The sequence below is a fragment of the Hippoglossus stenolepis genome, chromosome 15 (genome assembly GCF_022539355.2).
Source record: "Hippoglossus stenolepis isolate QCI-W04-F060 chromosome 15, HSTE1.2, whole genome shotgun sequence".
NCBI classification, from domain to species: Eukaryota; Metazoa; Chordata; class Actinopteri; order Pleuronectiformes; family Pleuronectidae; genus Hippoglossus; species Hippoglossus stenolepis.
Window position 1 is genome coordinate 3,763,885 of NC_061497.1, and position 27,427 is coordinate 3,791,311.

Genomic DNA, 27,427 nt, shown 5'->3' on the forward strand with positions numbered 1-27,427 from the left:
AAAATAAGATTTTACTGTGATTGTATTTGTTAAACTATTAATGTTTTGTTGGTTTTGGGAGAAGTAACAAGTAGGACTTTCTTAGATAAATAAGGATTAAAAAAAGGTGGAGAACAACGGATGCAGAGGGCCCCATGCCTGTGTTCGCCTTGGGCCCCAAATTGCTAAATCCGCCACTGTATTTAGCCTTTATGCAGCCCCTCAGTTCATTCTCTGTCCTCCCTAAATCCCCACAGTCTTCTGATATGCCAGAGCCTGTGTGCACTGTCTTATCCTATAGCTGCATTTGAGAAATAACTACAGTGACTAGTAAAACCAAGGAGCAAAGATGTCATACCACCACATTTTGATAAGGTCTGTGCTCATTGTCAATTGTACAACAGCTACCTATAGTTGCTTGGAAAAGGGGAAGTGAAAGAAAGTTATGGGGAGGTGACTTTATGAATTTACCATTGACAACAGTGAGATAAGAAGATTGAAGATTTCATTCTTGTAGTTCCCTTATGCACACCAATGCTGTCAATATAAAAACAATTGAAATTTGTTATTTGAAGTTTATCATGTTCCATGGCATGTGTTATTGAGACTATCACCTTTGTCTTTACAATGCCTTTGCTTTTTTCAGGCCAGATTGTCAGATTGTGAATCTCCTCCTACCCGCAGTCTTCAACTGTTTATTATTGATAAGTTGAAGTCTTGTCTCATGTTCTGTAATTATTTTGTGAAGTGTTTGTTAGAATTATCCAAACATAACATTTATTCGACTTTGAGGTTTCAAATTGATGTTTTAAAAGCGATAAATTGTCAGCCTCTGAGAATTTCTTTGCTCTTTTGGTCACGAACGACAGGATGTTGATTTCTTTATATTCCCATTTATGCATTTCTCCCCAGAATCCTTGCCTAACTGAAGGTTTATTGTGCTTCCTTAAAAACATCTTGTTTATTGCCAAACAGGTGTATTAGGGGGAAAAATAGACTTGGACCCTTAAAGTTAATGCTATTTAATACTACATATCATATATGAGCACCGATGGTGCTGTCACATCTTCCGTGTTGAGTACCCCAAAAACTTGAGAAAGACGATGCCCTTTCTGGATGCCTTGTGATGTCCTGGATTGTTACTTAGATGTTCAACGTGACAGACCAGGCAACAGTTGCTCTGACATACAGTATGTTGTGATGAAAGCTAAAACTTTTTTTCTGATCACCAACTCAATGGAATAAATGCTGTTCTCAATGCATGTCTCTATTTTCATTGTGAGTGTAACCGAATAGGATGTCTTAGAAAGAGATCTAACTTGACTGATTGTTAACCCACACCGCCACCTTGGGACTTTCACCCAAAGAAAAAGCAATACTACCAGGATAAACCTGATAGATCCCCACAATTATGCTAATCTCTTACAAGGGAGTTCCCCATAAATACACAGATAAGTCCATAAGTGAATATAGAGACGTGTGTTTGAATTATAAAATATAACTGTTTATTTGGTCAGCAGTTCATTTTTTAAGACAATTCTTTATTAATATAAAAAATAGATTTCAATACCAGATATACACAGTTGGAAAAATAGAAACCTTCTAGAGAAGCATACACTACGTATTATTAAGTTGAGGTAGGTGAAAACAACAAGGGCTATTGCAGGGCAAGTGGTCGCAACCTCACTGCAAAATACACACTGAAAACGGAAAAGAAAAGGAGTAAAAAAACCTAAAGAAACGTAAATCACACTAAAGAAACAAATGCCTGAGGGTTAAAGACACACTGCGGCAATATCCTATGCCACCATCACTACCAGGACTCAACAACTCTGTGCTTTTAATCCATCTGTTAACATTACATAAATAGCAACTTTACATCCTAAAACACACTAATAATCACCAGGTTTTACTGAGCAGAGCAGCACAATCTACTGTATTTCAAACAAAAACCCTACACAAAGGCAAGGCAAACCTTAATTTGAGGCAATTTAATGCAAAACAAAATATAGGAAATACTGCAACTTAGGGCAAACAAAAAGTTAACTAATAACCAACTATAAGGCAAGACAAGAGTGGCAGCAGTTCATCTACAACAGAAAGAATACATGGGGTTAATACACTTTAATTTAGGCATGACATCAGGTAATTTAATAAACAAACATAAAGGGTTAACCTCGGCTGTCCGTAAATTCCCACGGCCCCTAAAGTAGCATCGAACAGCTCTGCGCTCTCCGGGTCTGGCGCGTCCCACCAGTGACGCGCACACCCTGGACCTGCCGGAATCGTAACGTGGGCCTGAAATACAGTGATATTTACCAGCCTGCAACAAGCCACACCTTGCGCTGCGGAGCACGCCACATACCTGAACCGGAAACGGCAGCGGCAAGGGGGGAGGGGATCCTACTTCAAATCTCTTTAACACCGGTGTGAGACGCGGACACAACGGTGATTGGATAATTATTTACCTGACGCACACAAGAAGAAAAAGTGCATTTCCTTGTTACCAGCCGGTTACATGAGGTTGAACTACTAATTCAAATGTTGCCCTTAAAAATAAAACATTGGACTGAATTGTTTTTTCAATTTCATTTGTTCAAATAATTTTCATTTCATCACTTATGTGGGACTGATCATTCCAAAAACGTATGAGATCCTCTCAACATATCATTCAGTCTGAGACAGATTTTTTGCTGCATTGAAAATATAAAAAAATATATGAGAAACATTAAATTAAACACAAAAAAATTAATATCAGTAACATTCATGCTTGTCCTCCATGAAGAAGTGGCGGGTGTATATTCCATCCTTGAGGAGGTGGTCAGCTGGCTGACCCAGCATGTCTGCAGATCCTTTCATCTGGAGAGAGAATGAAAAGACTCACATAAGCCAACATCATGTCTCCTGTTGGGTTGGACATGTTTTTGTGGCAGAATAAAACAGTCTTTGCATTTAAATCTACACATATTTGAATACTTACTCCCTGGTACTCACAGTCGACCACAAACGGGTTTGCGAGGTAGAGGAAAAGTAGCACACAGCCAAGACCCCACATATCGATAGCCTCAGAGACGGGGAAGCCAAGAGCGACTTCAGGTGACCTGTCAGTAAAAAAAAGAATCAAAAGTTCTACAAAGTCAAATTCACCATGTGTACTGAAGACTGGCACAATGTCTGCTGGATCATTTACAGCACATACACACAAGTGCACACAATGAGGTAGGCACATTGATCCTACCTGTAGCCCTTGGGCTGGGCTCTGTCCCCGAGGTCATGAAGGACACACCAAAATCAATGAGTTTCACCCTGAAGGGCTCACTCTCGTGGTTGACCAGCATCCCATTGTCTGGTGTGATGGCTGTGTGGACCGCCCTGATGCTCTTCAGAGCGTCAAAAGCTGTCAGCAACTGCAGAAACAACATAAATTCTAATTTACAGACCTAGAAGACATACAGGTACCATTTGATGATAGATTGATTAAAGAGCCACATCATCCTTACCTGGTGTGCGATGGGCCGAATCTCACTCAGAGTCAGCAGATATCCATGTCGTTGTTGCAGCAGCTGGTCCAGGTTCATGTCCAACCGCTCAAACACCAGACAGGTTTGTCCGCCGTCTAGAAACTTCTCCATGAAGTGGACCACGTTCGTTTTGGCAGGGTCAAGAGCACTCACTGCTTTAAGCATCCTCATCTGTGGAGGAAAGAGGAAACATGATATAGGAGGTGTAGTTGTCACAGCATGGTATCAGAAGTCATTTCAATAAACAAGTTAGGAGCAAGAAAACGTGAAACAAAACATTAAGATGAATGAGATCACATACCTCTCATGGAACACCACGCTCAAGTTTTAGGATCTTGAGGGCCAGTTCTTGGGATGTGTTTATATTTACAGCCTTGACAACTTTGCTAAATAACCCCTCTCCGCAAACTTCATTGATGAGGTCGGGTTGGTGGCGCTGCACAGTTTGTTGCTCTGTGGCGCCTCGGAATCCCCTGACTGCATCTGTTCATCTGTGACCAAGAAGAAGAACATGTGAAGGTTACAACATTGAGTCAGCTGGGGAAGAGTGAACGCAGACTGAAGCTGCTTCAATTCAATGCTTCATATATTCCTCCTGCACCCAGCTTCATTCAACCCTGAACACACAAATCCTCAACCCCGGACGTTGTTATTTCCTGAGCTTGTAACAACACATTCTGTTTATTCATCTCTTTCTAATCATCTGAATGATTTTTCTTTACATTGTGGATCATGCATCTTTTTGACATTGTTCAACAAAAGTCTGCTCCTTTGACATTTTTACCTCGAGATATAAAGCAGAAGAAATCTTAGATACTTATAGTTAAAGCAATCTTACTGTATTTGAGTACATGTACTGGATGACTCCCTGTCACTGCGTGTTGAGATATACTTACCAGATTGATCTGCTGTCAAACAGCCATCTGAAACTGTATCTACTGCCATTTCAATGAGATTAATGTTGTTGCCGATTTTTCTCTTCTGCAGTGTCTCCTTTCTTTTCTTAAACCAGCTGTGGTCTGCAGCAGGTAGTGAAGTTGGTTGGGAGGAGTCTCAACAAAGTGGGGCGTCCGTACGAAGTGTCCGTAGGAAATGGTTACTTTAGTGAGTGAAGTGGTATTTGACCATTTGCACACACACATGCAGCATTTCCTGATTTGACTGTGATGGACTCTCACTGAAACTTACACCAGTGATGTGGTTGCCTGTGGATCATATCACAACATCAGCATCACACATTGACGTACACATGCAACCTGAATTATTTTTCCTAACCCCATTCTGTATAAGTGAAATCAAATAAATACATACGATATAAATAAATATATTAACACAATACTCATTTTATGAGGCATTTTAATATGAATAGGCTATTGATGTTATGGAGTGAATAATTAATTTGACTTCTTTGACTGAGATTTATTGTTTTGTGTGTCATCGCAACAAAAACAACAATAAACCTCTGTAGGAACAGGTTTCCAACCAAGCCAAAGATAACCGATAATATAGCACAAATAGGCCATGCATTAGTTTAAAAAATGTACATGATATACTTTATATAATCAGAAATATCAGCTTGTCTCTGTCATTCAGCTGCATAATGATCAAGTACTAATCAATGCTGATCATGAAGCTGAGGCTAATCGTTTAGATTTCAGGAATGTGTTGCGCTTCGTTACACATTAAATGCTATTATCCCCTTAACGTGAAAGTCAAGTGAAGAGTAAAGACTTCATAAAGCTCTATTTTAAAGATGAACGCCTGGATTCTACTGTAAAACTACAACGACCATGATGCCCGGTCAGCCGTGACGTCAGAGGGAACACACCTCTCACTGTGATTGGCTGCTGCGTGTCGTCCCTCCGCTGCATGTCTGAAGGTTGAAGTGGGTACAAGCGTGCCAGTCACAGTCCTGTTCTCGGTCCAACATGTCCTCCGGTGGACTTTTAAACATGCACGCTCACGGCTGCAGACGCCTGGTAAGTGTGGGTGTGTGAAAGAACCCGATGCTCTGTAGCATGCTAGCTGTAGCATCTGTTTGACTGCGAGTAAACACGAGGCCCTGGCTGCTCGTTTAAGCTGTTTGAGTTTGTCCTTGACCACAATAATGAAACCGCCTGGAAACAGCCAGGAAACAGCCAGTGACTGCAGCAGGTGTCCCACAGTGATGTAGTGAAGCTAAACCAAGTCATTGGTGTAACTGTAATGTCGTATTTCTCAAGAAGCTAGCAGTTATAACAACAGCTATGCAGCTAAGCTAACTGAACACATAGAAAGCTAGAAGAGACTCTTTTCTGCACCTGTCAGCCACTGTCAACATCATAAGCTGATGTCCACTCCTTCGGCTTACTCTTAATCTTACCATTGCTATTTGATATGTTATGTTATATGTGATATATATGTTTAGTATTGCTAATACCCCATTTGTTATGCTAACAGCTGTCTAGCCTGTGACCCAGCACTGATGTGGGGGAGCTTCAGGTTAGACCTCACTGTCTTTCATGAATGGAACATGAACTCTTTGTCTTCATATTGCAGGCTCACAAGTACCTGTCAAGAACCTACACTTCTCGGCCCTCGCTCAATGTAAGTCAATGTCACGCACTCATAAAGGTCCAGTGTGTAAGATTCAGGTGAAAGGGATCTATTGGCAGAAATTGAATATAAACCAATCATGTGTGTTTCATCTAAACTGTAAGAATTGTTGTTTTCATTACCCTAGAATGGGCCCTTTATATTTAAATACTTTATATTTACATCTTGAGGGGGTCCTCTCTACAGAGCTGCCATGTTTTTTACAGTCGTCCAAACTGGACAAACTAAACACCTTTTTGAGTTTTTATGAAAACTGAAGGTTACCACAGGTTCTCTTTCATGTTTGGAAGGGGAGGATGATATGAGGGGTATTCAGCTGCAACATGCAACTTTACCACTAGATTTCACTTAATATTACACACTGAACCTTTAATGCAAACTTGTCGTGGCTGGTTTCAGGAAGTCGTCATCGTCAGCGCAGTCCGCACTCCAATGGGCTCCTTCAGAGGCAGCCTGGCAGCAGTACCAGCCACTAAACTGGGCTCCATCGCCATCAAAGGAGCCATAGACAAAGCAGGTATGTTCACGTGGGTCATTTGGAGTAGATTTATTCATCCAGTCATTATATAAGTTGTGACTACATGTATAACTCGACTTCCTCATGGACTGGGCTCTCTAAAATTGGGCATGATCATTTTCTGAAGGGCTACGGGCATTGGATAATCATCATCAGCAAATATGTCAAATTATGACTGAGCTAATACACCTGATGTAAAATATTATAAGTAGATTATGAATGAGTGGATGGGTGGCTGTGTATATTTGCTGAGTTGACTTATTGCTTCTTGTGTTTAGGAATCTCTCCTGAGGAGGTGAAGGAGGTCTATATGGGCAATGTGCTTCAGGCAGGAGAAGGACAGGCCCCCACTAGACAAGCCTTGCTTGGCGCAGGTGTGGACCTAATTTCTTAATTTTTTGTAACCACAAAATATAGATGTCCAGAAATCAGCTGCACATGTGTTTTCTTGGTGGGCACAAAACCAGCACTGTCAGCTCTCTCCACTATAAGATTGTTCGCAGCCAATTGATGCTGTTTCTGTTAAAATTTCTAATCTGAAAGTCACAGAACATGTCCAGGGCATCAAATTTTGAAAAACAAGCGCTTACCTGTAGGTTGACACAAGCGTGGTTCATCTCCAGCCGCTTTGTGAGGCCTCTTTCAGGGTTTGATAAGTAAACCCCCAAGAAACAATTTTATATAATGATTGATATTAATTTCACTGAAAGATTGAAACTAGTTTCAGAATGTACACACAGCTAGTGTCGAATATACAGATCTATTGTGATAGAATGATGCACACAAACACACAAAGGCACAAGTAGTAGTTTAATTTTTTGCAAATTCGAAAACGTCTCTGATTTCATCTCCAGGCTTGTCCCTCAGCACTCCAGCAACTACCATCAACAAGGTCTGCGCCTCTGGGATGAAGTCCATCATGATGGCAGCCCAGAGTCTTATGTGTGGACACCAGGTAGCACTCACACTAAAACACTGCAGCTTTGCAGCTTGATAGAAGCTGCTTGCAGCTAATGCAATGTGCATAGTGAATAAAGTTGAAAAAAATCATAGATTGTTCTCACATATTTCATCGCTTGCCATGAAATATGTTTTTCTGTGTTAAAAACACAAATCTGATGCCAGGTAAGATAATAGAGGACTTTATTATGACCAAAAACAAACTTTGTTTACCACACAATCTTAGAATAAAATAGGTCATCACAGACTTTCCCTTGCTGAGGTAAACAGATGACAGGAATTAGAGTGGTGATGTAAGACATACAGCTCTATTGACAGGATACTCTGGCTGTCATGGCGGCTAACAATGGCTTTAGAGAACAGCAACAGCAAAACATTTACAATGTTTCACACTGTGAGATGGGTCTTAAACTTCTGGTTCGCAGTCTGTGTCCGACTCTGTAGTTATCATTCTGAGGCCTGTCACTGCAATAAATGCCTGGTGACTCATGGTACTACGATGTTAAGCAGTGGTCACCAACCTTTTCGAGCCCAAGATCACTTTTTAATTCCAAACGTAAACTGAGATCTACCACCACATATCTTCCAAAAAAGATCATTTCCTCTGTTTATTCTGCTGTGAACCACAATGTTTATCTGTCTATGACACAAACACTTACCGAACCTGTTTCAAAATAAAAGCACTCCAGCGTTTCACTTTCTGAATCCATTAATTTGATCCAACGAGGCTTTGATTGTTATCGACAGACCGGAAGATGCGTGTCTTCATACCGTAGAGTCCTGTACATAATCTGACTTGTATTGAGGGAAATGCAGTAGATAAACCAGCAGCTCCGCCGCCAGTAGTGGACACAAAGCCAAGTGAACAACAGACAACCGACACACAGCTGAGCTGCAGCGCAACCGCAGCCTGTGAGTCCAGAAAGGTACGGGGATCGACAGTGAAGGTTTTAGAGATCGACCCGTAGATCGCGATAATAATCCCCTTCTGTGTTCAAACATTAACTTCTCCTGGATTTCTAAAGACTTTGTACTAGGGGGCCAGGCAGATAAAGTAAACCTATAATGTAAAGCATTTATTTATTTATTATTTTTCAGGATGTGATGGTGGCAGGAGGAATGGAGAGCATGTCCAACGTACCTTATGTAATGACCAGAGAAACCCCAGCGTACGGAGGAGTGAGGGTTGAAGACCTCATTGTGAAGGATGGACTCACTGATGTCTACAACAAATTCCACATGGTAACTGTCAACTTTATGTTGATTGTCGCCTTACTGAAAATCTTAAGCGTTAATTTAGTTTTACAGCAACATAATCCTGGAGAGAATTTCTTTTATACTTCCTAGTTATACTTTTGAAAATGATTCAGACATATGATTCCATCTTGCTTCAGTAATTGAATGTTAAGTGTTTCTGATGATGTTTGGGTGGGAAGTGACTGAGCCTTTTTCAGAAAGTGAACATAGGGTTTACCTTCTTTAAAACATGACTTTCCCCATATCCCAATCATTTGTTATGGTGAATAAGGTGAATTTATAATTTTGTTTGATTTGTATATATTAATTTTCTATTGCTTCTGTCTTGTTCTATTCAACAGGGAAACTGTGCAGAGAACACAGCCAAAAACTCCAACATCACCAGGGAGGAACAGGACGCCTACGCCATCAGCTCCTACAGCCGCAGCAAAGTGGCGTACGAATCTGGAGTGCTGGCCAAGGAGATTGTACCAGTCAGCATTCCCCAGAGAGGTACAGCAAGTTGGCAAAAGATACGTTTCTGTTGGGCAGCATGGGGACATTGGTCATTCACACAGCAAAGCATGTCTGATGATGGGATTTTGTAGGAAAACCTGATGTGGTCGTGTGCGAGGACGAAGAGTGGAGGAGGGTCGACTTCAGCAAAGTCTCCAAACTGAAGGCAGTGTTCCAGAGAGAGAATGGTAAATATTTAGTTGTCATGAATTTTTATTTTATTGATTGATTCACCTGTGGAGCGTCATCATACACATACGCTCCAGTTGTCTCCAGATAATAGATACTAGTTACTATATATAGAAAGAATAATTTAGTAATGTATTTAGCTGAGTCTTTCAGAATTTTCTCCTAACTGGTTTACGTTTTTCTTATAGGCACGGTGACGGCAGCCAATGCCAGCACGCTGAACGATGGAGCTGCTGCTCTTGTTTTAATGACAGCAGATGCTGCACAGAGACTCAATGTCACTCCATTGGCAAGGGTTGTCTGTAAGTTTTACACACACAGACACACACAGACACAGAGTAGGCAAGGTTTAACTGAAACTCAGCCTGGAACATATTGTAGGTCTTCAGATGAAACACTGGACTGTTGGGTTGCATTTATTCTACAGGTAATACAATGAGCATAATAATAAAATTATAATAAAGTATATTTAAATTTTTAAAACGTACAGTTACAAAGTGCTCCACAATTAGCAAGACAACTAATCAAATAAAAAGACGGATTAAAGATAAATGCATAAACTAGTTCAAAGAAATATATGCTTCCACAGAACTGTCTGAGCTGGAGATGTTTTTTAATCAAATGATTAAAGTATCTCAAAACCCCTCTGAGGAAATTTCTTCTAATTTGGTACAAAGGTTAACTCGGACATGAAAAGGAACTGATATGATTTTGATGTGCAACGGTCTCTGATTTCACAAAACATCTTGAACATGATATATCTAGATTACTACAGGGGATTCTTCAAATTTTCCACAAACATTCACTTGGACCCGAGAAGGAACTGATAAGAAATTGTTGGTAAAAGGTCACAAGTCAAGGTCACTGTGACATCACAACTCGTGTTGTTGTTCAAAACTCAACGCAAAGCAAATTTATATTCTCATTATGCCAAAAAAGCTTAATGTATTTTTTATTAACTATCTTGAGTCTTCACTACATATTTATATACATGTGTGTAAACTGCAATTTTACTGGATAGCGAAGGCATAAAAGCACAAGACAGTAATCGTAGTAGAGTATGTTTAGCAGTTAGAAAATAAAGCTAACTTTATGTTTACATACTTTGTTTTGTTCAGATACTTGTCTGTATTGGTCAAGTTCATATAAAACTGCCAGTGGTTTAGTTATTTCCTGTCCGTTCATAGTTAAACGGTGCATTTTGAGATAGGTTGTTTTTCAGTTTATTCTGTTACATTGTGAAGTAACAGAATATGTTGATGATTTTTCCACACAGCCTTTGCTGATGCTGCGGTCGCACCCATTGATTTCCCCATTGCTCCTGCATATGCTGTACCTAAGGTGAGTCCAAGTATTTTATCTGGTGCATTGTGAGATGACCTCAGGCTTCTGTGCATGATACTTTTTTAAATTTGGAAACATGGAAATTGTGGCAGAACTGTGAAGCTGGAAGTGCACTTCACTGTTAATACAGTGTTTTATATTATAATTATTTTATTGTGTAAATCCAAAGGCGTGAGTTATCTTACTAAAATGATAAAAACATAAAGACTCCATTTGCCCTCTACTTATATTTGTCCTTGGATGCAATACATTAGAACATCCTAAGACTTCCATGTGTGAATCCGTGTCAGGTGCTGGATGCAGCAGGGTTGAAGAAGGATGATATCGCCATGTGGGAGATCAATGAGGCCTTCAGCGTAGTCGTCCTGGCCAACATCAAGATGTTGGACATTGACCCAGAGAAAGTCAACGTCAACGGTGGAGCTGTGTCCCTGGGACATCCAATTGGGTAAGGAGCTGAGACTGATGCAGTCTGGCTGTTTGTTCGTTTTTATATCAAGGATCTGACCTGGAATTAAAAAGCACAAATGTACAAGCTTTTAAACATTAACTTTTCCAGGAGTTACTTAGTCAAGGTGAGGAACAAGGTGTGTCCTGTTTTTCTTTTCCTGTTTCATCCTTCTTCCTTTGCTTTGTGATCAAGACATCTTGTCTTGATACTTTATCGATGAGGTGGTTCAGTTAAACAAACTGCTTGAATATATATTTAAAACTTAAGGCCTATATTAAAAGTTGGCCCATAACATGGACATCAAATAATTTACAAGACACTGACACATGTTTACATGGAAATGAATTGTTACGTTATTAACCAGATTTAGACAAACAGTATTTTTGCTTAACCTGAATAAGGTCATACAATAATCAAATAATCAATAAGCAATAATCAAATTAAAGTTGCAGTTTGTAGAATTTAGTGAAATCTAGTGGAGAAGTTGAATGTTTCAGCTAAATACCCCTCACCTCACCCTCCCCTTCCAAACATGAAAGAGAACCTGTGGTAGCCTTCGGTTTTCATAAAAACTCAGAGGGTGTTTAGTTTGTCCAGTCTGGGCTACTACAAGAAACATGGCGGCCTCCATAGAGAGGAACCCCCCCTGATGTAAATATAGAGTTTTTCATTATAAAGGGCCCAATCTGGGGTAATTAAAACAACAATTTGTATAATTTAGATGAAACACACTCAGGATTATTTTAGGTTAAATTTCTGTCAATAGATCCCTTTCACATAAATCTTACACCCTGGACCTTTTTTAAGACATGTGGAGTATTCTGTAGACATGTCGCATTATGTAGACATGTTTATGTCTAAATTGCAATATAACATCCTATTTGAGTTTTCACAGCATTTTACGTCTTCGCCATACGGAGGTTACCAACTGTTTGATGGCACATGTCCTGGGTGCAGACCAAATGAAAAAAAAAAAAAATTGGTTGCTGTTTCTGCAAAAATCTAAAAAACATCCAAAATGGTATACAGTAGCAATGTAAATTAAAATATTAAACCTCAGGTTGGGGTTTTAAAAATGGTGGAATAACGCCTGATTTAATGTCTTAGTGGCAAAATTAAACTAAATAAGTGCTTCATGTTTTTTGTCTTTGCAGGTGCATGTCTGTTGTTTGTGCATGTCATCTTTTTATGGACGTTTTCTTATCACTCGGCAGTACAAGAAGTTAACACAAAGCAGACCACTTATTTATTACGTACTACTATTTATCTGTGACCCTAGTCACACCATTCATATCTATTGAAATCTATCAAAATGAATGTTATTCTTTTCTAAATTCTTTATTTTGCACTTAGTATTTAACAACAGCCTTTTAGAAAAGACACTTTTTAAAGAACTGGCTGTGAGCATAAATCTGCTGTAAACTCTTGGGGGTCCAGCAAGCTGAGCTGTTCCAGTTTGTACCTTCTGGATCCTGGCTCAGATTCCCCCTTTAACAAGCAACAGATTCAGACACATTCATTCCCACTGCCATTTCACTTCTGAACTCAGGCAGATGGCCTTCTTGTTGGTTGTAAAGTATTTATTATTCTAGTTTCTATTGTATTTATTCATTAATATTTTATTTATTCAACAATTTTATGGTCAACTTGGGACGACTATTGTTCTCCCATATGTGACGTTCTGTGCCTACCTCCCCTTCTCTGTTATGTCATGTTTTTTATTGTCCATGTTTTGCTGCACAAGCAATTGATCTCCGGTGACAAGGTTGAAGATAAACACATCAGGTCATCAACTGGGGTGTAAAAGCATAACAAAACATGTTGTGGTTTATTACTAATGTTTTATTTGCCTTTCCATTTGGCAGGATGTCTGGGGCGAGAATTGTGGGTCACATGGTGCACAATCTGAAATCAGGTCAGTACGGGCTGGCAGGCATCTGCAACGGAGGCGGTGGAGCTTCATCTATTCTCATCCAGAAGTTGTAGGAAACTTGAAACTGTTCTCTCCCTGATACACTCGTTGAAGTACTTGTTGACAAACGTTTGATTCTGATAGTTAGACACCTGTAAACTCCCTTTTCACTGTAAGGAAAGCATCTGTTACAACTGTGGCCTTAGTCCAACATGACATCATGACTCCAGCATTGAACACTCCCTTGTTTGTCAAAACCACTTGTGAAAAAAAATGGATAACTATTTAACTCTGTTGAAATGGTTGAATAAATACTGTAGTTTTTATGAAACCACTTTTGTGTTATTGATCCTTATTGACTCATTATGATGTTGATGGAAAGGTTTGACCATCAGTTATTTAAAGTTGACAGCCAGCTTTATTGTTTTGGTTAAATTTTTTAATGCTTAATCTAGAATTTGAAGTACAGTTATGTAGATGTGGTACTGTAATTTTCAATTTGGCCACTAGATGTGGCCATTTTCATTGTAATAAGTCTTGTGGTATACATTAACGTGTCAGTAGAATTGTAATGGTGTCCATAATATCTTTACACATTTAAATTTGTTGTTGCATGTATCAAATTACACACCTACAGACTATTATATGTAATGAGAATTCACTTAACTGTTTTGAAGATTATCTCAAGATGTTATGCTGATGGTTATCAATCCATCTCTATGAACTTTAATAAAGGTCAAGCACAGGGCTTTATTAAAGGATCACTTTCAATCACATTGTTTAATATAGTTAAATAATTATTAAGTATAATGGTTTAAAATGCTACAATTTATCTATAATTGGACAATGTTATTTTAAATACAACAACTCCCTCTATTGCTTAGGAAGTTTAAAACGTCTATGTTGATTTCTGTGCCATACAGCAAACTTTTTTGACCTAACCTTAAATCAAAGAAAAAACAGCGCTTGGCGTTTTCTGTTTCACTGACGCGTGTCTACTCCATCAGGAACATCTATTGAAAGTTAAAACTGAAATAAATAGGGGCCTCCTTCACTAGAGTGGTCAGTTGGAGCAAGCCAGAGACTGGGAAATGCTGGTGGATGTGGCTTGTAGTCCCATCACAACAAAAACACAACACCCTGTGTGTCGCTGTCTGCTTCGTAGAATTGACAGAACCCTGGAAGGATGCTGTTGATGAAGTATGAAGTAGTAGTTGTAGTATGCAGACATGGCATCTGAGGCAGAGCAATGAGGCTAAAAGGGAGGTTGACTGCAGGGGCTATATTTTCAACATCACCCCCTTAGTTTGATCAAAGAACCAGGAGACCACGGACAAGCAGTGCACCAGACCATAAAAGAAATATCAGGGACTGCAGAACGCTGACGCCAATGACTCTGGATCAGGAGGAATGACCCCAACTGGGCCCAAAGATGTTAGGGACACACACACCAGGTCTGATCAGCCTGTGGTGGGCCTACAGAGGGTGTGTTGTGATTAAAAGCTTGAAACACTCTGACAAAGTTACACAACTGAGGACATGTCCCTGACATCTGCTGGTGATCCCTGACATCTGGGGGTTTGTACCTTATCATCAAACTAGTGCAGAAGACCTAAGAGATATTCACCATCTTAACCATCCTGTCACTCATCCTTATATCCTGCATACGACAATAAACTCCTGAATCTTGAATCTTAAGCTTTATACCCAGGGATGAGTTTATATCACATCACTGTTTTCTACCTACAACAAGGAAGTTGAGTTTCCACCTGTGTGTGTTTATTTTGTTTGTGTCTTTGTCAGCAGGATTATGCAAAAAGTACCAAACTGATTTGCACCAAACTAGGTGAAGGGATTGGACATGAGCTGGGGAAGAAGCCATCAAAGTTCGGGAGAAATAATGTATTAATCTTGATGTAAAAAATCTATGGTGAGATTTAGGAATTTGTACAATTTGGTGCAAGTAAGGGATAATAGTCGGGCTCCTGTAGAAGAAAATGTTTGGCCTTTGCAGAACTTTACCATTTTTATTTAATTATATGAGAAAGTTGTGTGGCTCCCTTTTGTCATAGATCAGCGTGACCTCATACGTTGCCTTTGAATGGATGTTGTCCTGCATTTTGATGTCTGTGACCTATTTGTTTTTATAACATGGTGATGCATATGGAAATGTTCCTGTGCTTATCATTTTATATTGTTTTATACATTGTTGTAATGCACTGCCTCCTCGTAAAAGGGTGACTGTTCTCAATGAACCTCCCTCTATAAATAAAGGTCATAATGACAAAAGTATATTTTTAACCTTAGTTATAATTAGAAAAAGGTTCTATTCACTATACCCTTTATTTTCCATTCACGCTTTGGAGGCAGTTTGTGATGCTGTCAAATGTTATTGCTTTATAGCGATGGCTGATTTTATAAATTTGACTGCCCCACTTATCAATACAGGTAGGGTAAATAACAGTCACCTGTCTTTATGATACAATTCAGTCTGTAAACCATAACTTCAGTTGTGCAAACGTTATTTCATGTTGATCGATCAGAGTTGTGTGTTTGTTGGGTACAATCTAAGAGCACCCCCCCCCATGTAAAAAGAATAAGGTTAATCTGTTATGACACAGTCTATTGCTGGAATGACATTTCTTTCCTGCCAGCTAACACAGTGAAACACTGAGTTAAGTATTAACAGGGTCTGAAAGTCGTTGGGACATCAGTGTTTGCCATTTGTTTGGATGTTACTGATTAAACACAGGAGGGTGAGCTTCTCTTTTGGATGATGGACGATAGCATGTGAAACGTAAGAATCTAATCTTTTACAGCTTTATATCTGATTAATATCTTTATTTTATCCTGAGCGAGCAGTAACCTCTAGCCACCAGTTGAATTAGCACATTGGTGACTGGAAAACATGTAGAACTTGTTACCATTTTCCGATTTTTAAGAAAGTGACGCTTCTTTTTATAGGTGCCTTTTGATTTTTATGGTTTCAGGTAGGAAAAGCAGATTTTGTTGCAGCGAGCAGAAATCAGGGTGTGCTTGGCCTTGAAAGTCTACAAGTTGAAGAAGAAGACTGAGAGTCTTTTTTATAGTTTTAAAATGTTGAACAACAACAGCACAAACTGCTAATTCAACAAGACAGAGCTGATGATTTGCCAGGGAAAGTCACTGGTATGCAAACCTACAACATAAACCTATAAACTTAGATACACAAGAGTATCATGCATGCAAATCACTATAGATGAGCATCACTCTGCTGAGCTGAGTTTCTAAATGAGCTTTTCCTCATGAGATCAGATATCAAATCAAAGGAAACATGAACACAGCCCTGTGATCATTAATTCCACTTCAATCCCCTTATCCGAAAGACAGACATTAATGAGTCTCAGTGCTGGCCCTTCTCAGTACCTTGCTGTTTGCCCCTGTCATTGTGAAGTGTTACATATCGCTAAGTGGCGTACAACAGGCCGGCTTGTGCACACAGCGGGAAAAGGTGTGGTCACACCTGTTGATTACTTGGAGGAATGAGACAGGCAGGGAAACAGGGAGTGGAGGGACAGAGCGCTGAAGGAATCGGCAGGAATCTCAAGGCAAGTAGTAACCATGAGGAAATATATGTATAAAACTGTTTGAAAACTCAGGGTAAGTCAACCTGCTCTGGTAATGTGTGAGTTTTTTTGGGTGTTGTATTTAGAAATGAAAGAAATGTATATTAAGTATGAATTTATTTACGTAGCTTTTACATTTCCTCTTGTGACCTCAAATTCTAATAGAAAAACTGTTCAGTCAAATTTCTGTTTTATCAATAAAAAATATAAATATACATTTATTTGCCAGCTCAATGACTAAAAATAAAATCGTCTTGGGGTTATGAAATATTAGGTTTAGCCCTACCAATCCCTACTTTGGAGACATTGGAGTTGTGGATTTTATGTTAGACATATGTTGTTGATATTTACATCTCCTTTGTGCTTTTCTATATATTTTAGTCTATGTTGTGTTGCATTTCAAGTCATCATCATTGCTTCAATGAACACTGTCATTTAGTCATGCGGTGCATCATGTATTTGCTTTGTGAGCAAAACGTTTTTAATATTTAACTTAAAAACCTGTTTCATGTTTTCCAGGCGTGACAGTATCCCAGCCCAGGCTGAGTGAACAGTTTCAGTATGAGTAATAATCAGGTACGCTCAGTTTCACAGGTACAAGCAACATTTCTAAATGTCTTTTCACTTTTCATTAACAGTGAACTCTTTCTAGGATCTCTCTGTTTTAACACCACATAATTCTAACATCATGAATTTTTGTAATTCTCATTCTGTCCTCGTTCTTTTCTCTTCAAATGTAGGGAAGCGCTCCCGTCTACGACAACAGAGGGTTCCAGCATGGCGAAACAAGACCCCCTCCATTCAGCCCACAGAATGCGATGTACCCTGCCCTCCCACAAGAGACCCCCACCTATGTCCCCACAACTTTTGGACCCTCCATCAACACCCACCACACTACCCCACCTGAAATGCCTCATAACACAGGACAAAGGAAAGGTACAGTAATATCTGAGTTATCGTGAGACTTTGCGAGGTGGAAGAAGAAGATATGTTCACAATGACTTCCAGTCAGTCACAAGATAAAAACACACACTCATAAGAACAGAAACAAATACTGCACCTTCACTGAATCGTTCATTAATTTTGACTTTGACAGGTTCATTTACTCAAAGCAAGAGTATGGAAATATTTAAAGAAGAAAAAAATGAAAAGTTGAATGTGTAAGCTATTAAACACACCCTCCATGTAAAGTCTTACTTGGTCTGGTATGACTAAGCTGAAAAATACCTAATGTAAGAAATCATTTGAAATATAACACGCTGTATGACGAGTCCAGTTAAGTTGTTACACTCTGCAACGGTTGCTGTCATTTCCAGTTCAACATGATTATCACCTGTGCTCACAGTTACCATTGTTATCAGGCATTTACCGTACAAAGACTCTTGTTTGAACTAAAGGAGAGTAAACAGGGACGTAACTGGGAAGAACATTAAATAACGTCACGGACCCTCTCCTAAAATAAATGTTTAACACCCACCTCCACAGTATGTCAAAATAATGAACTGTAACAGTGATATAAGTTGGAAAAAAAAAAAAAAAATGTTGACAATTCTTGGAGAATAGATTAGGATATGACAAGTTTCCTTATGACGGCAAACTGAGTCAAAATGATAAACTCTCCTCCCTGATGTCACTGGAGGTAGAGAGAGTCTTCCAAGGTTAATGGCTCGATCCTTAATTGGCTCTGTCTGAATTTTTGAAGTGTCCTTGGGCAAGATATTGAGCCCCAAAGTTCCCCCTGCGGACAGTGACTTCTACATTACAATCATTATATACATACTGTCTATTTACAGGATTTTAATTGTTCATAATACCATGAATTGTAATATAAGTACATATGATCAAATGGCCATAAAGATAATGCAGGAGGAAAGAAACTTTACTCTTAGTTCTGTATCAAACAGTATGTTTAGGTTTATGTCTGTCATATCTGCAGTGCAGTGTCTTCTGAACCTGTCGTGTTATACTCTGCACATCTTGCAGGACGTGCTGTGACCAGTTTATCAGCCATGTCAGTGACTTTATTTTGTGTCCACCTTCACAGGGAGAAAGAGATGCAACAGCAAACTCATCCTGTGTGTGTCTCTGTGTGTGGTTCTCGTCATGGCAGTGGTCGGCATCTTGCTCTGGTACTTCTGTGAGTTCAGCTGAAGATCTTTATGTGAAACGATCATCTCCGGACATTCCTGTGTGCTCTTGTATCAGTGCTTTACACTGTACTGTGTGTGTGTGTGTGTGCTTGCAGTATACTACCAGTGTTTGCTGGGGATGTCATGCAGAAGCGGTGGGAAGTGTCTGAGCTCGTCGCAGTGGTGTGATGGTGTCAGTGACTGTCCAAACGGAGAGGATGAATCTCAGTGCTGTAAGATCTGCCACTCACAAAGCACATACTGTATTAGCATTACATGGGTGAGCAGCCTGGTTCTCTCTGCATCACAGTTCGTCTTCATGGGACCAACTCCATACTGGAGAGTTACTCATCAGCCAACCAGAGGTGGATGCCCGTGTGCGCTGAGAAGTGGAACAACGACTATGGGAAGACTGTGTGCGAGCAGATGGGCTACATGAGGTGCTGACTGTTTTCTTCACCGCTGTATGAAAATCAACACATGCCACATCACCTATGAGTTTCTCCAAGAGTTTATATTGCTAATACAGCTCGATATAGAGCACTGTTGCAACCAAACAAACGTTGTGCTTTTAATTTGTTGACAAATTGCTAAATAGGAAGTGATTCTTCGGCACCCCTGAATGAAAAATGATCAAAATATCAAAATGATCTGGCGGTGATTCTAACCTGCAGTTTGAGCCTGCAGCCGAACAATGCTCTTGTTTATCCGAACATATCTGCAGACTGAGGACACACTGCCCTGCTTCACTGACTGACAGGCGCTGTTTGCCTGTTTATTCAAGTTTTAACAATGAATGTGTCCAAATCGCACCAAATTTGACACTGCACCTCCCTGGGCCGTTAAGATTACACATATCAAGTGTGACGGTGAACAGTTATTGAGATATATTCCACAGACAGACAGTTAAACAGACAGACAGACAGATGTGGAATTAGTAGATTACAAGAATTCTGTGTTTTCCTCATAATGATTCCTTGTCAGACAGGAAAAGCATCTGAAACAATACTCAGATTATCATGTTGTGCTAAACTTGACATTGAAAACCAGGTTTGCAGCCTTTTAAAGCAACGTAAGGAGACATTCAACATTTAGTTTTAAGAATTGATTCAAGAGAGAAGTAATATATTTTTCACATGCAATACAAATGTATCAACCTATTCTTCACAATTGTAACATGGGAGGGACCTCCATAATGTCATATAACACTGGATGACATGACTGGCTGACATCCAAACTTATTTAAAGGTCCAATTCCAGCTGAGTGTAGTGCGTTTGTCTTATTTCACTGATCACATGTTTGTCCTTGTGTCTCTTCCACAGGAAGGATTATGTGGACTCAAGCCAAACCAGTGCAGGTTCTTTGGCCTCCGAAGGATACATGAAGCTGAAGCCTGAGAGTACCCATAAATCAAAAATACAATCACAGCTCATTTACAGGTAATTTTATTGATGAGATCAATTTCCACAGTGAGCTCAGTCATTGTTATTTATCTCTGTCTAATGTGGAGCTTCTATATAAATGTTAAATATTTAGTTTTTGCATTTCTTGTCTCAAATATCAGTTTTATGTTATGTGCTTTTCTTTCCAGCCAAAGGTGCTACACCAGAGCGATCAAACTTAATTGTATAGGTAAGCGTCACTGTTTTAACTGGGACATACAGTAACTGCAGTGCTGAAATAAGCATGGAATCATGTGCAAAGATGTTCAGACAGATTGATTTAGCCCGACAGACACTGGGACCTCCTGTGGATAAGGGCACCAAACAGAACAGAACTTTAAAAACCTCCACTGAGGAGCTTCTGTTTTCTAACCCTGTCCCTTTCTTTGTTTGTTTATGAGCAAGATTAAACAAAAATGTAATAGATTTCCATATAACTTGGTGGGAGGATGTGGTATGGGTCAGGGGAGAACTCATTCAAATTAGTTTTTTTCCCCCTTTCCCTATCCTTTCCAAAGAATAATTAATGGATCTCAATGAATATAATCAGATGTACTTAGGGAACTGATATCTGATATGTGGGAAATTTGGGGAAGCTTGATTGAATTCAAGGGGACTGAAGGGATGCGCTCTCAGTTTAGTTTTACGTGAATTCATTTTTTTGGGGGTGTTTGACCCATGAAATATATGAGTCACATTTAAGTGTTGTATTACCTGTGTCTTCAGCATGTGGAGTGAGCTCAGCAGCCCCCAGTACTCGTATCGTAGGTGGTACGGAGGCTGTGAATGGAGCGTGGCCGTGGCAGGTCAGTCTCCAGATTCGTGGTCAACACCTCTGTGGAGGTTCCATCATCAGCCCTTACTGGATCGTGTCTGCTGCACACTGCTTCCAAGAGTGAGCGTCTACGCTTTACGCCATTAATGATCCCACTGTTTTTAGAATGTACTTTTGGTAGATATTCAGGAAGAGAATCCATATTTCACATCATTCTGTTTCCCATGGCAGGTACTCCAATCCTGGCAACTGGAGGGTTTACTCTGGTGACGTGAACCTGATTAAAATGAGCTTTGGCTCTGGGATAGCTGTCCACAAAATCATTAATCATGAAAATTACAACGCAGAAACTAATGACAATGACATCGCCCTACTAAAGCTCAACACACCTCTGACTTTTACAAGTAAGTGCTGGCCAGTAAAAATCTGATTTCATTACATGGACTAATGCTTGATAATGACAACTCTTAAGTACTTGGTTATTTATCTCAGGCACAGTGAAGCCAGTGTGTCTCCCCACCTTTGGACTGAATATCTCCCCTGGACGTCAAGCCTGGATCACAGGATGGGGAGCATTGCGCTCGTCTGGTGAGCCCAGAGTGTAGAAGCCAGCTAACAGTGTTTGTTTCTGCATGCTTAGATTCAAATGCTTCAAGAGTCACCTGTTTTTTAAGGCTTAAAGTACAAGTCAAAAGTGCTTCAGAATGCTCGGCTTATTAGTTACCTGTGGGTGTTCAATCTTTCTCAGGACCCTCCCCTAATATACTAAACCAGGCCCAGATCACCATTTACAGCAGAGAGACGTGTAACATTCCTCAGGTGTTAGATGGACAAGTGAGTCAGACCATGATCTGTGCTGGGAAACTGCAGGGAGGAGTCGACTCGTGTCAGGTGAGCACTCACACACACACACACACACACACACACACACACACACACACACACACACACACACACACCCTTAAACCTGAGATATGATTTCTCTTGCACAATGCAGGGTGACAGTGGAGGGCCTATGGTGGTAAAAGAGGGAAATGTATGGTGGCTGGCAGGGGACACTAGCTGGGGGTTTGGATGTGCTTGGAAGAACAAGCCAGGAGTCTACGGCAACGTAACCTACTTCACTGACTGGGTACATGGAGAAATGCAGGTACAGTTTGTTCATTCTGTAGAGATTTGTCCTTCTGATATTGTGAGCTTTGAACTTTTACATATTCATTGTTGTTCTCTTGACAGTTATTACAGTGTTTGAGGTTTTAACAGACACTGTAGGTCGTCTGTCGTTAGACGCGATTCAAGCTCAATTAACAGCAGTGACCCTACTTATTGCTTTTTTATGTCTGCAAGCAGCAATTGGAAGTTAACTATATGACAATGGAGTCTTTGTGCTTGCTATTGCTTGAATTTGAGTCAGGTTTGGTAAATGGGTTAATAGTTTAGCAAAGGGTAAGTCACAGCTCAGTCTAATTTACATGAGTGACATGTAGTGGATAAGAATAAGATAAATGACTTTCTCACACCTGACATCTAATTCTAATGTTTCCTTTTATTCCAACAGAAAAACTGATGGAAACATCAACAAACATGAAGAAATACCTCTTTGATTAATCGGTGGTACTCACACACTTTGCACTTTCAATCCAAAGGAAGAAAGGTTTACACACAAAAAAACCTGATCATTCAATTATTTTTCTATAGCAGTTATGACTCCAGATTTAATCTTTGTATTAGAACCAAATCAAGCTATTTTGTATTAATAAAACAAATTTCACACAAAATTCTAAATGTCTGTTTGACATTGTGTCAGAGAAGACATGTGCCTGCTGTCACCTGCTCAGTCAAGTAACTGTGAAGCAATGCTGCTGCTGTTAATGTGACTATTAGAGCAGATCCCAGGGCTCCACACTACTGCATTAAATCCACCTGTTGGCTCTCACCTCAGAACAGTAGAACACAGTCCAGTACTGTACACTACAGTACCTAATAATAATAATACATTTTATTTATAGGCACCTTTCACAGCACTCAAGGTCACCTTACAAGGCAGAGATAAAAAGGTACAATGCAGTACAGTGCAATAATAAAATTACAACAATATAGTATATGTAGTATAATACAGCGTAGTGCACTACAGTACAGGATAGGTTAACCCAGAAAAGTATAGTATAGTTCAGCCCAGAAAAGTATAGTATAGCTCAGCCCAGTATGGCATAGCATAGCATAGCATAGCATAGCATAGCATAGCATAGCATAGCATATTATAGTTTAGTATAGTATAGTTCAGCCCAGAAAAGTATGGTATAATATAGCATAGTATAGTAGTGGATTCAAAAGGCAGAAACTGAGCTGCCACAGAGGAGGGACACGAGCAGTGTTGACAAATTAGCAACTTTTCACCTTCCCTAGCGACTAAAATTCGTATCTAGCGAGATCTGGAGACATTCTTAGCAGAAAGTACAGTGTACTGCTGTACAGTGTAGTACAGTATGTGAGAAGAAGAACAGTAAGGTTAGAATTGCAGATTGCACTGATTCAATCATTCAAGAGGTCAGAGGGGAATGGTCCCACTGGTTGGACAGGAAATCTATGGTAACTCAGATGACCTCTCTTTACAGCTGTGGTGAGCAGAAAATAAAAGCTGATTGGCCACTTTATCACCATATTGCTCATACTTGTATTGCGATCAGATACATATGCCATGTACACAGCACTTTTCTGCAAACTGTTAATATCCAACTCAGGCAAATATTCATACTCTGATATAGTTGAAAGGAGTATTTGTTACCATATGGAACCTTAATGTCACTGCCTTAAAATTACTTGTTTTGATTGAAAAATCGGTATCCAGATCTACACCAAATGTCACCTGTTCATAGAGCAATTCACAAAAATTACAAAAATACTCAAATACATAATCTCACAATTGTAAAGAATGTAAAAGATATTCCAATAACCCCTCCAGAAGTTAATGGTTTCTCTTTGGCCCACACTCTTCCACCAAGTTTGAAGGAAATCAGTTCAGTAGTTGTTGTGCCATCCTGCTGACAAAGATATTTAGACAAACAGCAATGAAAACATGTGGCGGAGGTAATGTTGAACCTTGAGGTGGATGGTTCTACAACAGCAGAAACCACGTCAGGTTCACATCTGTCAGAGAAAGAACCGAAACCTAAAGCTGCAGTGACACAGACTCACCAACATTTGACATTTGAAGACTGAAAAACGTAATCTGGTCTGATGAATGTGGATTTCTGCTGAGGGTGCAGATGGTCGGCACAGAATTTAGTGTTATCAGCATATTTGTTTTGCCGTACACCTTATTCTCAAGTGTTTTGTTCTCACCGGCCTGAATGGATCAACCTGAAGGAGTAATAAAAGTGGACTCTGTTCAGGAAAAGTCAGATTGAAATAAATGTTACTAACACCCTGGCCTGTGGTGAGGTTTCTTTTACAAGGATTGAAGCATATAGCGAGGAAAGCTTCTCTCAGTGATTTTTTGGGGTTTTTAATGTGCTTTTTACTTTCAGTAAAAATAGAGTATTACTCACACAGTGTATGCTTCTGTGCATGTGTATGTATTTGTTCATATGTGATAACTGCACGTGTTTTTCTCAGCCGGGTGCAAAGGAGAGAGGAGGGCTGTAAAGACTCATTTTAAAATGACCTAATCTATTTTAGATAGACGTCTCCCTGTATGATTTACATTTATGTAAATCCAGTGTCAACATTACATCATTTCTAGGGACAAGTTTTTCTTGTTAACAACTTCCAACCATGAGCCACTGCATCCTTTTCTGTGAATTGTATTTTTCACTCCAAATTTCTGTTTTTCTTTCTCATCGATCTGGTCTCATTAATTTACATAGGCTTCTCTATAGGCTGCATATAAAAATGGACGTAGCCTCTGCGACACCACCCATAGGTTTCTGAAGCAAGTGTTCCCACCTGCAGGGTAAGAGTTAGAAGTGGGTGTGGTTTAGACTGTACGAACAAAGTTAAATTATAGTTTATTATTTTTCATTTACAGCCATTATCCATGTAAGACTACTACTGTTTTATTTTATACCGAAAAACACTGCTGCTGGGACACTGAGGAGGGAACAGAAAAACAGTGAGTCCATAAATTGTGTGCTTAGAGGAGCCTATCTCATCGCTCTGCTCTGTGCCACCCTGTAGCTGCAACACATCAAACATTACTTGAATAGCTGTGTTATTACACCCTGCAGGTTTGATTTATACATTTATCATTAACCTTGATGGGTCTCTGCATATATATTTGGGTTTGAGCCACCCGTCTGTGGGACCTGCTTAAATTAGGCTTTGTTAACATTATCAGTTTGAAGTTTTAAATGAACCCATATGAAACTAAAGATAACATTTCTCACAGAACACAGTCAAATTTAAGATATCTGATCCTTTACTGAATTCAACACCTGACCAATCAGGGCTGTAGAATAGTACAGAAGCGACTGTATTTTAGTCCATTTTATGTTAAATATACAAAGCATTTCTTCTTTATCACAATCAGAGGGCCATATTTAACTTCTTTTATTATTCTTATGATTTACTAGTCCTTTGGCAGATTTAGAAAAATAATATCGTCAACAAATAAAGGATGATGTATTATAGGTTTGGATGAAATCATCAACCTGCAGAGGGAAACTCAAAGTGACCTGGCAGTGTATTGTCTAATGCTAATATGTTAATACTTTGATGCAGTACTTGAAAAAGACAACCTCAGTTGAATAAATATCAGACATGTTTTTATTGTCAGGTGGAAATGTAAGAGGCATCCCTCTCCAGTCAAAGATAGACATAAAAGTGTTAGAGTGTAAATAAAAAGAATAAAAACAAAAAAAAGTGGCAGCACGAAAAAAAAACCGACATTAACATAAACAAATATATAGAATAATGACGACATATGATGGATGCACAATTACAAGTAAAAAAATGAAATGAACCAATTAGGATAACTTTCAAACATACTTTATAACTTGTTCATATTTAAATGCACACGAAAACATAATTATGATTGAACAAAATTAGAGTTTTCTATGTGTTTTCCATGCTTGAAGAGTGTTCATTCATCATTCTTTGAAAACTTATTAATAATAATATAAACAAACAAGGCGGATCTGTCCAAACAGATCCGATAAAAATACAACGACAGAAGATGCAAAACTGAACATATTTATAAAAACAGATAAACAGGCAGACTGAATTAATAAATAAACAAATGTGTTCGTCTATCAGTATAGACTGTATGTTTCAGTAGCTCTCTCAGTGGTAGTACCAGTGAACCTCCTGCAGGTGTCAGTGTCGCCCTGTGCGTCAGACAGTGAGGCTGTTCGTGAGGAAACTGAAAATGACCCAAGTCGAACTCCTCAGAATCAACAGGTGAGCTGCTGACGTTAGTTTGAGTAAAACACACGACGACCCTCCACCGCTGCTCTGCTGTGTTGGTTTCACTGCTGTGTGCGTTTTCTTTCATTCAAGTTAAGGTCAAGTTTGAAAGTTAGCAAGCTAGCAAACCAACAGGGAAACAGCCCCCAGCTGCTGTGTGCCTTCACATTCACTTACACGGTGTCACACTGAGACAAGTGTCTGTATCATATCCTGGGTGGTGGCTCGTGTGTTGTGTATTTATTTGTCCTAATGCACGCGCACGGACACACCCACACACGCACGCGCGCGCACACACACACACACACACACACGTTTGTACTTCTATCTTAGCGAGGCCACTCAGGCGTAATGCATTCCCTAGCCCCTTAACCTTACCTTAATCATCACAACTACATGTCTAACCCTAATCCAAACCCTAACCTAATTCTAACCTTAACCCTAAAACCAGGTCTTAACCCCCAAACAGTCCATTAAAGGTGGGTCAGAAAGTGAGGACCGACAAAATGTCCAAACTCCATAGGTTGTAGGCTCAAAATGGTCCTCACAAAGACATCTGTACAAGAGCACACACACACACACACACACACACACACACACACACACACACACACACACACACACACACACACACCTTCACAGCTTCCCTCACCCCACAGATTAGTTCACTTGTTATTCGATCCCATAGATACTCACCAATTGAGCCAAGTCAGTCTAATATTACTGCTATTCAGCCAGACTGCAGTAAATACATGAAATATATCTGTTCCAAGACATTTATTATTGTCTGACTCTGCTGCTTCTACTGTATCTGAACTATCTCTTCAATCCCATCACACATATTTAGGCTGT

The 27,427-nt window shown here is 39.6% G+C and overlaps 2 protein-coding genes across 5 annotated transcripts; both read left to right on the plus strand.

Annotated features, from left to right (window-relative positions):
- Window positions 1–5,317: 5,317 nt before the first annotated feature.
- On the plus strand, window positions 5,318–13,554 carry acat1 (acetyl-CoA acetyltransferase 1). Its single transcript, XM_035178379.2, has 12 exons — window positions 5,318–5,479; window positions 6,039–6,086; window positions 6,495–6,612; window positions 6,891–6,986; window positions 7,467–7,567; window positions 8,671–8,814; window positions 9,171–9,321; window positions 9,417–9,512; window positions 9,702–9,815; window positions 10,790–10,854; window positions 11,148–11,305; window positions 13,174–13,554. Exons 1-12 carry the CDS (start codon window positions 5,429–5,431, stop codon window positions 13,292–13,294), a joined length of 1,263 nt encoding a protein of 420 aa, XP_035034270.1. The 5' UTR covers window positions 5,318–5,428; the 3' UTR covers window positions 13,295–13,554.
- A 2,374-nt stretch (window positions 13,555–15,928) lies between these two features.
- tmprss2 (transmembrane serine protease 2) lies at window positions 15,929–22,950 on the plus strand. 4 transcript variants are annotated; one of them, XM_047343344.1, is made up of 14 exons: window positions 15,929–16,017; window positions 17,345–17,419; window positions 17,566–17,761; window positions 18,870–18,962; window positions 19,071–19,187; window positions 19,265–19,394; window positions 20,278–20,394; window positions 20,547–20,587; window positions 21,124–21,292; window positions 21,404–21,576; window positions 21,665–21,760; window positions 21,921–22,063; window positions 22,170–22,322; window positions 22,731–22,950. In XM_047343344.1, exons 2-14 carry the CDS (start codon window positions 17,387–17,389, stop codon window positions 22,737–22,739), a joined length of 1,470 nt encoding a protein of 489 aa, XP_047199300.1. In that variant the 5' UTR covers window positions 15,929–16,017; window positions 17,345–17,386; the 3' UTR covers window positions 22,740–22,950. The 4 variants fall into 4 exon arrangements, with proteins under 4 accessions (XP_047199300.1, XP_047199302.1, XP_047199299.1 ...); XM_047343346.1 differs by having other exon boundaries at window positions 17,345–17,401; XM_047343343.1 differs by lacking the exon at window positions 15,929–16,017 and adding an exon at window positions 16,540–16,807.
- The last annotated feature ends 4,477 nt before the right edge of the window (window positions 22,951–27,427 follow it).